The 14093-nt window shown below is 38.9% G+C and overlaps 1 protein-coding gene across 4 annotated transcripts in view; it reads right to left on the bottom strand.

The window, feature by feature from the left end:
• The window catches only part of TAF2 (TATA-box binding protein associated factor 2), a 90455-nt gene that overhangs the window by 31136 nt on the left and 45226 nt on the right, over positions 1–14093 (bottom strand). For all 4 annotated transcript variants that reach the window (XR_003094810.1, XM_025207817.1, XM_025207815.1 and 1 more), the window contains 6 exons: positions 13380–13445; positions 11478–11730; positions 6991–7131; positions 5718–5828; positions 3777–3970; positions 2725–2864 (listed from right to left, as the gene is read on the bottom strand). Coding sequence is in view for 3 of the 4 variants with exons in the window: in XM_025207817.1 (XP_025063602.1) it covers positions 2725–2864; positions 3777–3970; positions 5718–5828; positions 6991–7131; positions 11478–11730; positions 13380–13445 (905 nt within the window). In the remaining variant the exon portion in view is untranslated. The remainder of the gene's footprint in view (positions 1–2724; positions 2865–3776; positions 3971–5717; positions 5829–6990; positions 7132–11477; positions 11731–13379; positions 13446–14093) is intronic.

Genomic DNA, 14093 nt, shown 5'->3' with positions numbered 1-14093 from the left:
ATAAACTTTTCCATTCTTTTGTCCACCTCACCACAGACTACAGACTTCAGATGGAATGGCATGAAGGTCGCTTAGACACCATTTCAAAAGAGAAATTTTACATTCTTTCCGAACCTGTACCATGCTTTTCCTTGAGTAGATTGTATGGGAATAACACTTGTGAATGCTCCAGTCAGAAACAAATGAGGAAGTAAAATGTTGTGAAGGTACCCCATGGAAGCAAAATCAGGGTTATGACAGAAAAAAATTCTATTACTCTTCCAAAATGAAACATCATTTGAAAAGGAATAAGTGAGAGACTTTGAGCCACCATGATGCCACCCTTCTGTTGGCAGAGGCAGCACTTCAGGCACCCTTTCACTTGGGTAAGGATAACTCTTGAAACAGGAGTGTCAAACTCAACTGGTCCCATGGGCCAGAGGAGGGGTGCAGGATTGGACCAGATGAGTAGCATGTGGCTAACCCTACCAGCTGGATCAGGCCCAACAACCCCCTCCCTCTGCAAGATCCAGCCCACATGGTGCTTGCTCCAGATGACCTGGGACCTGATGGGAAGAGGCCTGGTTCAGAGGTGCTTGGCTAATGCTATGCAACAAATGCAGCAACATGGGCACTTGACTGCCACCACGGTAATGAACAATGGTGCAATAGGCTTCTTCCTGTTGGCGCTCTACCACAGTGGCTCTCCCCCATCTGCTTGGCTGCAGCAGCAATGACAAGCCGCAGTGTTGGGCTTCTTCCTGAGGTACTACTGGGGCTCCAGTGCAGTGGCTCTTGCCAGCTCACCTGTCCCAAGTACGGTTCAGGCTGCTGCGGCCTGAACCTGGGGTCCTGCGCACCAGGACCTATGAAACCCCCATTTATGGTTTTTGCTCATGCCCCGCTCCCACCCCCAGATATAGGGACCCTGGGATCAGGCTGCAATAGCTTTATCCTGAGGTCCCTACGTGCTGGAACATATAAAACCACGTAGGTCACCCAGCTGGATGGCACACATGGTTTTTACTCATCCCCATGCACTGGGATCTGTAAAAACCCCATGTGCCATCCAGCTGGGCAGCACACCTGGTTTTATACATCTTGGAGCTTGGGGACTCCAAGGATAAATTAAAACTAGGTGTGCCCTCCGGCTGGGGTTTTGACAACCAGCTGCTTGTCAGCTGGGGCCAGGAACTGGACTGGGGCTAGTTGTAAATCCTGGTTCAGTCCTCAGCCCCAACTGACAATCAGCTGATTGTGGGTAGCTGGGTTTCAACAAGCTAGTGCAAGGGGGACCTAAGATCACGATCCTAGGCTCCCACTGCACTAGCAAGTAAGGTGCAATTGAAATCTAATCCGATCCCAAAATCTCACGTCCTGCCATACACATTCAGCATGGCAGAAGGGATGACTGTTGAGATCAGGGATTAGATTCCCATCATGCCTTAAAATGAATGTCTGCCAGCAGCCTGGGGCTCCAACACCACAGGTCTCACACCTGGGGGTTTGGCTGCAGCTGCAGGGACAAACTGTGGCACTGAGCTTCTGCCCACAGGGCTGCTGGGGTTCACACGGGCCTTTGGCTGCTGATGCAGGAACAAGCTGGTGAAACTCCAGAGCCGCAGCTCTCGCCAGCTTGGTAGCCAAGAACCCAGGTAAGAACCGCAGCATTGAAGCCCCAGCCGCACCATGGGAACTGAACACAACTTGTTCCTGGGCTGCAGCCAAGCACCCAGGCAAGAGCCACGGTGCTGTAAGCCCAGCAGCACTGTGGCTGCCAGTGCAAGAACAAACCACGGTGCTACTAGGAATCCAGTACCACAGGTTTCATCCAAGAGTTTGGCTACTGCCAAGGGAAAGTCCCCTACTGAGGCTGCAGACCAGGTGATCCAGCCCACGGGCTGCATGTTTAACACCCCTGTTTTCAGACATTAGAACTACCACAAATCCACTGTGCAAAGCAAGACAAAAACACCAGCTGTACCAACTACTGAACAGAATATACTTGTACTGCATGTATGCATTTTATAAAGCTTAAATCCTTAACATATTAATTTCCAATAGTACGTTTGCCAATGCTGAAGTTTAAATTCAAATAACAAGTGTAATTTTCTTATTTTAGAAGTTGGGAAGAATCCTTACCTCAAACCTGTTATAGACACTTTAAATAAAAATAAAAACAAATAAAAACAAATCTCCAAAATGGAAACATGTCATAAATAAACCACATAAAGCACTGGGAAACCACAGACAACCAAACATCCAGCCAAATTCAACCTCAGACTGGAAATGAATATCCTTGAATTGCCTGTAAGTGGCAAATTATAAATCACCAGTAAGGAAGGAAAGCAAAATTAACAAAAACAAACTTTGGTTGGATAGATAAGGCTGCATTAGGAAACATCCTCTTAACATAAATCATTCTCATCTTGAAAAAATTGGTATTTAAGGGAAGTCACCAGCACTTTTTGTCATTGCCTACTATACTGTGCATAACACATTCCAGGAGGCATATTTCAATCTGAGAGACTGAAAAAGCAATACTTACCCCACTTCATAGAACTCCTGCTGTCTAGGACAAAGTTTTATTAGCAACCTCAAGTTCACCTGAATGGATAGATCAGCTGCTCTCCTGATTCACAGCCCCTTTAAATGGAAAGCTATTCTACCTCACATTACTGAGGTTACTTATTAAGGCTTTCAGTTAGATGAGTTCTATGAAATGATAAAATAGTTTTAAAATACCTTTTGTGTAATCAACAACTGCTTCCAGTGCTGCTATTCGGATGTCCACAAAGTGTCCATATTCAGCATACGACTTAAAGAGAGCAGGATCACTTGGGACATGGCCGTTCTTCTGTAGCACACGAATGGCTTTCAGACAGCTAGATGGGAAGAGGTTAGGAAGTAAGGCGAGAAATCTGCATTAAACTTTTGGAACACTAGTCACTGTGAATAAAATCAATTTCTTCAGCATTTAAGATATTAAACTGGTATTTTTTCTAGGATCAAATTACCCAAATTAATATATTATCATGCATTTTTAAGAGTTCAAGACCAATGGCACATATAAGTCACAAATAAAAGTCACAGATAGAAATACTGAACCAAATTCCGTCCTTGATTTCAACAGAATTGCATCAATTTATGCCACCAGAGAATTTAGACCATTACATTTTGTATACTATATAGCGTACCAATTATATCTTCTGTATAATTGTCTTAAATACATTGTGAATGATACACAGTATGACAAATTTAAGATTGCCATTAAAAAAATACACATAGTTCAGACTGCACCCTCAAATGCATAGTTTTTGACAATAAAGTTGTACTAACACTTGTTTTTGCATTTGCTTGTTCTGAGGTCTTAATTTTCTTCTTAGTGCAAAACTTTCTGAATTACACTGTTTTGAAATACCTTGCATAACTTGCCATATGCTCCAAAAAAGTTTACATGTGCATTTTAGTGTTCCATATTTCAATAATTTTGTTTACATTGTGTTAATGTCCTTTTTTGTACATTTCACGTTGAAAGAACACACCATTTAAGACTAGAGCTAGTGAGGTCAAAAAGGCCCCAGATGTTAAATGAAAAAACATAAGGAGCAGAAGTTGAAGTTTAGGATTCTGAGGGTTGTGCACAAAAACTCAACTGAAAATAATGGAAGATAAACTAAGCTAAAAACAATTAGAGGTCAAAATAAATATCACTACTGGCAACAAAACAGAGTAGTAAAAAAACCAGGATAAATATGACTAGATCTATTCTAGTTTTATGAACTTTTAAAACCTACCTGACTGTAATAGTGTGTCTGTAACTAGGCAGAAGCTTTTCCATATTTAAGAACCGCGTAATCTCCTCAAGAATGAGTCGAACATCAGGATTTAAGTTATCCAGAGTTCGGACTTCATTGTTCACGCTGACCGCAGGAGTTACAGAGTTGGCTAAAGCATCTATCAATTCAGCACGATAGTAATTATCTGAAAACTAAATCAAAAAGGAACACCCCTTGAACAAAGAGACCACAAGCATTGTTATTTTTTAGATACACATACAATACTAAAACCCTTTATATTAATTTTCTACTGTATAAAACAATACAGGTCCAAAGCGTGATATACTACAACACAAAATACAATATTGGTTATTTAAATGAATGGTTTATTGGATAGTCCACATATTTTTGAACTTGGATGACAGACACAGCAGGTTTTTATCATTTTATCCTCAACTGAAAATCTAATGTGAAGAATCTGTATAAAGTTATACAGTGATCTGCAAAAAGCTTTGTGCACAGAAATTTTCCCTAATACACTAAAGCTGAACAAAGTCTACATTTTCAGACATGGGCACATAACATGAGATGCTTTGCTCCTTTTTTAGTCACTTAAATGTTCTGAGATGGTAGGGTTGTTGGTTGTAGCCATGTTAGTCTAAGGACACAGGCAAGCAAGGTTCTTTGGGTAGATGTGATATCTTTTATTAGACCAACTAAATACAGCAAAAGCCACATTATCCGGCACCTTACAAACTGGAATGCTCTATTAACCAGCATGCCAGTCGATGCGGCAAAAGCGAAACTGGAAGTGCCCACCATGGCACTTCTGGTTTCGCCGAGCCCCCGTGGCCCAAGGCAAAGCAGCCTGTGCTGCCGAGCCCCAACGTCCCGGGGCATAGCAGCTTGTCCGCAGTGTGCCTGGGGCCCCCCTTCCTGTCCCTCAGCACACTGACGCGGCGGGAGGGGCGGCGGCCCAAACAGGCAAAGACGCCTGTTCGGGCCTCTCAGGTAACCGGCATATTTGGTTATCCGGCACCCCCCATTCCCCAGGGGTGCCAGATAACAAAGCTCTTGCTGTAGTTGGAAAAAAGTTCTTGGCAAGCTTTTGGGCACAAACACCCTTCCTCAGTCATTGGAGACTCTGCTGTGGTTCTGAGATCTCCAAGGTCAAAAAGCAGCTAGAAGTGTGACAAGAAGTCTGTGAAAATGTAAATAGGTGTAAGCTTGGAAGACAATGGGTAGAGATAGGATGTGAGGGGTGGGGGGTTAGAGAAGGGGGAGAAGTGTGAAGGAATGCAGGTTAAAAGCAGGTTACCTGGTGTGTTAGATGTCATGCAGGTTATAATGCATCATAAATCCAATGTCTATAGTCAGTCCATGATTTTTTGTATCCAGTAGATTTATGAAGTGAAGTTTGCAGGCTCGTCCATGAAAAGCGTTTTAAAGTTTTTAAACAGAACAACAGCAGAGTCTCCCAATGCCTGAAGAAGGGTGTTTGTGTGCAAAAGCTTGCAAAGATCTCTTTTCAACTTTTTAGTTGGTCTAATAAAAGGTACCACATCTACCCAAAGAACCTTGCCTGCCTTCTGAGTTGGTATGCATTCATTTTCCCCTGAAATTAATTAGTAATTTAGCAACTCTGAAGAAAAAAAAAAAAAAAATCACACTAGTTTTAGTGGCTTTTAACTTTTTAAAAGATGATGATAGTTTAGAACAGGCAGCTAAAGAATATTCAGTAATTCTGGTGAGTTTTTTAATCAGTTGAAAACCCCCAAAATAAAACACAAGACCTGAAGCCCTACTAAAGATCCCACCTGTTGCGGGGGGTGGGGTGGGGGGGGTGGTTACTTATGGTATAACAGTATTATATTGCATAGTAGTGAAAAAAGAATTAATCTTTATACTACATGAGAGAGTTACTGAAATAAATTAAAAGTTTGTAGATAAGTACCTTACCTTATTTTTCCTGTTGTCATTGTACTTGATTAGATCTAAAATAAATGTTAAAACCTCTTTAGGACAGAGGTTATGAACATCTCTCAGCAAGGCCATAGCAACAGGCATAGTCTGTGTGATAAATTAAAAACCATTATAAACTAAGCCAATTCTTAAATTAGCTGGGCAAATCTAAATATTTAAAATCAGAAATAGTGAGCAATGACTAATTACAATAGCAAATCTCTCAAAAGACATTTAAAACAGGACCCTATAGGGGCTATAGAATTTTCAAATCAGATTGGTATATAATTTCTTAAAAATAAATGATCTCTGATGTAGCCAAACCTGAGGTAGTTCTGAGTAAGCAAGCCAAGAACTTGATGGGTAAATAAGTCCCAAGATGTTACATAAAAAAAACACGAGAAGTTAAAAATTTAGGAGTCGGAGGGTTGTGTAGAAAAACTCAACTAAAAATAATGGAAGAAGATAAACTAAGGTCAAAATAATTAGAAGTTGAAAGAACATCCAAAAAGGCTGGAATGACAGGGAGAGGAGGAGAAGAGATAAAGAGCAAGGGAAATGTGAAGGAAACAGAATTAAAATTAGTATTTGGAGAGCACGTCTTACGTAATGACAGAAATCCACTCCTACCAACATAGCTCAATAGAAAACCTCTGTGAAGGGTGTTTTTCTTTTTCTTTTTTTAAATAATAAACCTACAGGTTGTATCATGACTGGAATTTCATTATGCTAACCACATTAGACATATGGTATACAGGCAATTTTGTATAATGAATTTTACAATACGAGTTAAAAAATTAAGATGCAACAAGTCATAACCGTTACGATCATTAATTCAATAAGATCATTAATTACATCAGCTGACAAACCATACAAATTCTTAATGTAAAAATAACAAACACTGCTTTTATTAAGTTGTTAATTAATTGTAATTTAGTTCTCTTAAAGACCAGTCTTACATACTTAAGTAATTTTTTTTTCCTTTTAGCTCTCTGTTCAGGAGAACCAACAATTTACTAATTGCTGTCTAGAAAGAAGGATTATCACAATTTATAAATTTACTGTTGGCTGACAAGAATCAAGAACAACAGACATTATTAGAAAAGTCATATACAATCACAAGCCTATGACTGAAAAGCAAACAAGTGAATTTAGGTTGTTTGCAATGGGTAAATATTTTTTGCTTTTTGTGCTCTGGAGATTGCCATTTGTAGAAGAATACCTTGTCTTGTGCATCTTCCAAAAATATTACGAGAAAAAACAGTTTTACCTTTTGTAGGAAGTAGCTCTGGAAGTTCATGAAGTTGTTGGTCTTCACAATGTTTGGACAACTCTTACAACAAAACATTCGGGTAAAGAGTGACTTCATGGCTGGTGGTCCCGTCCATGTACTTACCATGGAATTTGCAATCTATATAATTAAGAGGAATGGATTGCACATTACCGTCACTATTTTAAGTTTACCTTAGGCTGAACAAAAACACACATTTATTTCCCAGAATAAAAAAAATAATACAATAATTGGAGAGAATGTTCTATAATCTTTTCAACAATATACAACCTTATACTAGCCAACCTTTCACCACCATCTTCAACATGCCTCCTATAAATCATTTTACTTCCAGGAGGTCTGCAACTAATAATCTTTTCATGATCAATTTCTGTTTTTAATTATTTCCCCCCACCTTTATATTTTAGACAAATATTTTATATTCATTCAGCCAATTTTTCTGTCTCTACAGAAGCCAGTGATGGAAGAGGTATTTGCAATGCCAGCTTCCCAAGTTGACCCTGCCAATAACCTCAACCTAGACTTCAACTGTCTCAACCACCTCAAGAGCAAAAGACCACCCTATAAGTACAAGACACGTCAGCCTTCTGTCTAGTTTTAGTCATGGACCCTGAACAGATTATGCAGTGAGACAAGTCTTATTGTTTGATCTGTTTTCATGTAAGGATATTGCTCCATAAGGATAAAACTGTTACCACTCCTGCTCAACAGCCTGATCATTGATCTTTTTTGTATGAAAAAGAAAAAAAAAAATCTGCAGAAAACAAATCAACTATAATCACTGACAGAATGTTTAGGTTAACAGCAGTGCCCATTGTATCCTACAATTCAACAGCAAGGCTGGAGTATAGTTTTGCCTTTGATATAGGCCCCTCCACAGAAGAGTAGAGAAAAAAAAAAATGTTAGCACTGTAAAGCAGAACAGAATGTGTGCTGTTCTCTGTAGCCACCCTTCCCCGCCTCAGCTGAAGTGCTTCAAAGCTGCTGCAATGGCACATAGAGCTTTTTGCTCTCCAGAAAGGGGGTATAGCAGTCAGTTTCTCAGTCTTCCAGCATCCGCCAGTACTCTATTCCCCGCTTCCTTCCATGGGAGGATGGAGGTGCAAGCAGTCAATCAGCATTCTCCTGTGTGCTTGACTGTCCTTTGGAACCTAATATGAGATGCCAAGAGGCATGAAGGGAATCCTTCTCTCCAGCCCCCTGGAATGGTTCTCTCTAGGGGGCTGGAGGATTACAGCCAAGAGCAGAGGAGAACGCTCATCAGCTCTGCCTCTCTCTCCCTGTGTAGGAGGGGAAGGCAGAACACTGTGGGATCTTGGAAAACCAAGCAACTCCCTGTATTGCTCCTTTAGGGCACACAGACATTTCAGGAAGCTCTTCAAATGATCCTCATTTTTAAAGCACTTTGATCATTTTTATTGTGCGTATTCTATTCAGGTATGCATATGTTTAGTGCTTATTCAGGCATGCATATCTGTTTGGGGTATTTCAAAGGTTTCTGGAACTCCTTAAAGCAGAACGTCTATCCAGGGTCATTAGGACAACAGCATCTTTGTTTCCTTGGAAGAAAAGGGATAATTAAAGGATCAGAGACACTTAATTGAAGAGAACTAATAGTAAGCAAGAAATCTATTTTCTCATTTCTCTCCATAATCTTCTCTCCAGTAATTAGGCACTTCATAAACTATAAAGATCATTATATTTTCCTCACATTTGATACTGCTTCATTCAAAGGAAAAATTATTTGGTTAAGGACTGTAGCAATCTATTTTTCAACTGTGTTTATTTAAAAAAAAAAAAAAAATCAGACCTAAAAAGCTGTTAATTCAAATGATACCAAAATCTCTGACAACTAGCGCTTAACATATCACTTGGCTACTTCTGCTGCTAAAATTTTTAAGTGGTATTGTGCAGAAGCACCTGAAACGCGTTTAATTGAAGTGGAGTAATTCAAGTTATCTTTGATCATCACCTCTTTTTTCTATGCACCAAAATGAAAACCCAATTAGACAAAAGAAGTTTCACAATAGTAACTGCAACTCGAGTTAAGATCCAACCACATTTCAAAAGAACACAAACAGGAAACCTTGTTTTGGCTCACTACAAGCTACAGAAGATGTCAGTTTTAGTCTTTGTTAAACTTAAAGCATCTTCAAAATTAGAACTGTTATTAAGCTGTTAAAGTTGGACCAAAAAGTGAATAGGGAACTGTTATTGACCAAATCCCAGAATACAAGTGGTAGGGACAGCCACTGAAATTAACACTAGACAGGTTTCAAACAAACTAGAGCAGTAGTTTTCAACCTTTTTTGTACCAGGACTCATCTGTAAACATGGATGGCCAGTCCCAACCCAGTGCCCCTCACTCCTGACCTGCTGCCCCCACCCCCGCTTTCAACTCACCAGTGTGTGGTGTAAGGTGGGCCCAAGAACCCTGCCGGCCTGCAAGGGAAAAGCCATGATTTCCCATGTTTTTCTCCTTTAAAGGAAAATCTTTTTTAAAGTTCGTTGATCCTTTTTTTAAAGTTTGTTCATGACCCTTTCATATAGTCTTGCAACCCACTTTTGGGTCACAACCCATGAGTTGAGAAACACTGAACTAGAGGAAGTACTAATTTACAGTGCCTAGTTGTAGAACTCATTGCTAAAGAAGGTTGTAGAGACAACTATAATCAAGTTAAAAAAAGAGATTAGCGATTCAATAAGGAAAGGTCCATTAAATAAAAACAGTCAAAAATGTATCCTCCAATATTGATTAATAATGATGGTTGATGGCAGGGAAGGTATGACAAGGGTTACAGTAGACATGCCTTATACATATACTCTCCCTTCTAAAGCATCTCTTACATGCTACTGTTTGAGACAGGATACTGGGCTAGATGAACCATTGGTCTGAACCAATATGGCACTTCATATGTTCTTAACTGTTTCTTAATACTAACAGAAGGAGTTGAAACTGGCTCTACAATGCAAACTGTTTCTCAGTAACTGCATAATCATATATCTACAAATGTGCTCTTCCACGTCCTTCCACTGCTTTACTCTAGACCAGGACCTGTCTTTTTCTGTGAAAGAAATGTCACTCTTTGTAGGTACTACTTTGTTTACATTGCTATACCGAGACAAATTTGCTACGTTTAAAATCAGGAGCAAATAGAGCAAGTGTTCAGAGTAAAGAGCAGTTTCTAGAGTACAAAAAACAAATCGGGTGTAAACCTTATAAAAATTGTTCCTATTTATGTTCACTTTATGCAAGATCCTTACATCTTTCATAACAAACTTTTTGCAGTATCATTATTTTGTGATACTAAAATAAGTTGCTTCACAAATGTCTTAGTTTTGGATTTTGAAAACCTGGTCATTATAAATATGCTCCCAGAGATTATATACAGCATCTCTCTCTATAGGTACATATTAGAAAGCAAGCTGAAAGAATGCCCAAGTACAGACATACAGGGGTGTAGGTTGTAGCCATGCTGGTCTAAGGACATAGGCAGACAAGGTTCCTTGGGTGAATCTGATATCTTTTATTAGACCAACCCAAATAGTTGGAAAATAATTATTAAGCAAGCTTTCAGGTTCAGACATTACACTGTTACCGGTATAAAAGTGATCAGAAACCAGTCTATACGCGTAACAGAACACAAGTCCAGCTCACAGACTGGTTTAAAAACGATGGAACCTGGTCTAAGATTTGCCCCCCTACCAAAGGGCGAAGGTATGTTCTGTTCATCACCAATCTAAACTACACTATGTCACTTACAAAAAAAACACAACTTAGATCGATTCTGCCTCAGGCTTTTTGAATGTCTACCGTGTAACAATAAGCCAGTAAGTCTACCGTGTAACAATAAGCATTCAACTAGTCCTTGATTATGTTTCCTTGTATCAATTTTTCAAATTTCACTGTTATCCCTTCCACCTGATTCTTAAGTTTTGAGCTCCTTTAACATTAATTTTGTGTTTAAAGTATTTCCTTTCTTCTTGAAGTCAACACATTATTTTTATGCACCGCTGAACCTAAAACAATATGGTGCATCAGTCTGACTTCACATGATAAACTTTGCCTTGCTGCATAGGTGAAATCTACCACTTCAGATTTCTTAGAAAAAGAGTCAAGGACCTTCCCAGCAAAATAAAATGTATTTTGGCTCTCTGGGAAAAAAATACAGACAAAAGATCTTTTATTCCTGCAACTTAATAAAATCTGGAAAAATCCCTTGTGGTTTTAATGTCTGACATCTCAATTTTGACAATTATTATGAAAGCTTTCTGCAGTCTCCATTTACAGACTAAAATAATACAGCTTTCCTTTCAAATCAGTCATGTTAAAATGTACTTGGCAAGCCCCTTTAACAGGCTAAATATCAAGCCAATTTAAGAACTGTGGTGAGTTTTGACCCACTTTCAAATGTTTACAATGTCTAGCAGATTTCTCTCATTATTCCCAAGCTATGTGATCTCACCTTTGCAAGACAGAAGCAGGCCATCATTCTTACTCGGTAGAAACACTGTTCTTGTTCTAATATATCAGTTAATGCAAGCCGTGATGCTGGAGTCGGGAATTTTTCCAGTGCCAAAATGGCTTCTTCCTGTGCAACTACATCTCTCTCATATCGAAGCTGGTATTGCCACATGAAGTCAGCTTGTTCAAATTCTACTTTCCTAAGTACAGACATGTCGGGGTCTATTCTTATCCAGAGCAAAGGAGAATCAGCGCTAAGGGAGACAATGCAAAATATTTGTTATTTAAACCTTAGAAGTCTACACAGAAATGCATAAAATGTGTTGTTCTGGTTTTTTTAATTAATTTTTTAAAAATACAGTTTAGGTGAATATATCTCTTTGTTTATTTTTTTCCTAGGGGACCACATCTGAGATAGTTGTATAGCACAATCTTCTCCTTAGCAGATGGTAAAATTTTAATAAAATGACCAACAAGGTTGCCAATTAAAGACCATTTTGGTGATGCTAATAGTATCTAACTCTTAAGTAGTGATTTTCAGCATCAGTAGATCTAAAAGTATTTTACAAAGGAGAAATATCCTAGATATTGAGACGGAAATATTGCAGGCAGACCTAACACTATCATGTGCTGACTATTACAGTACTATGACAGAGGATTTAAAGCAGGTCTCATTCATCATCACGTAATCAGCCCCTAAGTTTAAATTCTCCAACAGTGACCAAAATAGGTACTTTAGACTGCATTATTTATATAGAAACACCACTGCACACTGCTGATGAGAGGCAAAGAGGGGCTACTGTCACAAGATGTGTTGTGAAATCTACAAGATTAAGACAAAACAATGAATAGGCAGAGGGCAAGGGAGAAAGAAGGTAACCAACAAGGACTAAGAGAGCACATTAATAAATACATATATAAGCTGATACATATAAACTGAAGACCAACTAGAATTGAGGTCAGGCTGGTTACTAGCAATGAATGAATAAACCAAAAGGAATAAGCTTGAGGGAGACTTAAAAAAAAAAACAACATGATATACAAAAACAACAAGGTTTCCTCCTAAGCATATGGAGGAGACATGAAATAAAACTGATAAACTTCTGTAAAAAAAGAGAGCAAAACAAAGAGCAGAAGTAAATGAATTTATTGATAGAGAAGGTAGCAAAAGTATGGAGAGATCCTGTGACTTGCTAAGGCCACACAGCAACTCACTGATAGACCTAAGAAGAACCCAAGTTCTTTTCCAAGTCCCTAGGGTACTGCTATAGCCATAAAACCAAAAATGACCAGAATCACTTAGAGCTTATTGTGTTAATTTATTCTAATGTACAGGATACTTGAACTATTTTTTAACATTATTTTGTCTATTTGACTTCCAGAAATAATTTGTTAAAATAAATTCTCAAATGAAAAATTCAGATGACTGGCCATATGTTAAACATAAATGATATAGAATCCCCATTTCTTTTAAGAGAAACAGGCAATTAGGCCTTCCTTCAAGAAGCTGCAGACAATTGGTTTTCTCAGACCAACAACAGGCCACCAGCTTTCCAGAGTCAGGAATGAGACGGATCATTCTAAGCCAAGTAGTATAATGAAGGAGCATATTACTTAAGAAGTTCTGAGAGTGACACCACGTCAAACTCAAAGAAAGAACATTAGGCCTTCATTCTGGACAAGAATTTATGCTGCTTCCATACAGCCAAACAGCTCTAAAATCAATATACAAGGAAACACATTATACATTTATTATATACATCTAGGTAGGAACAAACTACAATAATAAACTGAAAAAAAACGTTACCAGAAATGTATTTAAATTGTGCCTGGGGCATATATGAATATGAGAGTTCTGTGCATGTACAAAGACACTGCACCCCTTATCTTCAAACCAACTTACTCCATTGCAGAAAGATCCATGTCTACCTCTTCTCCATTCATCAGTGGAATCTTTTTTTTCTTATTTCTGTGTTATTAGAAAAATAGGATATTACACAGGATTAAGAAAATCTTCAGTAACTATGCTGATAGCATATTTTAATGTTCATATATGGTTTAAATATAACACAAGACAATTGTACACTTACCGATTTAAACCCTTCAATTTAATTGTCCTTAATTTCCCTCTGCCTGTGGTACTGACCACAGCCCTCGGTAATGCTGGTCCTAGGAAATGGTATTAGGAAATGGTATTTCTTTGCCCTTAAAGTTCTTCTTGTGAACTTTGATTTTTTTGCACTGTGTTGGCAGGAAGGTACCATGGTGTTCAGATTCACATTGTTACTTTCTGAGCAACTCCAACATTAATTTTTCTTTGAGGAAGGCTGTCTGGATATTAAGGAATCACTCGAATCCTTTTCTCTTTTACTCTGACTCAGTTAAGAACTGGCATGGGCCATGGTGTAGGGCAGGTATGGAGCTGTGGACAGCACCCCCTGGCATCAGGACAATAAATGGGCAGCCTCCCGCTTAATAGATCATGGTAAAACTCAAGACAAGGCAGGAGAGTCAGGGCAGAATGCCCTAGGCAGGTGAGCAGGCCAATAAGAGATCTAGCCCTGGGAAGGCCCCCTGTCACACAGGTATAGACTGGTTTCCAATCACTTAGATTGGT

This window comes from Alligator sinensis, unplaced genomic scaffold (assembly GCF_000455745.1).
Source record: "Alligator sinensis unplaced genomic scaffold, ASM45574v1 scaffold895_3, whole genome shotgun sequence".
NCBI classification, from domain to species: domain Eukaryota; kingdom Metazoa; phylum Chordata; order Crocodylia; family Alligatoridae; genus Alligator; species Alligator sinensis.
This window is presented reverse-complemented; position numbering and strand designations above follow the sequence as displayed.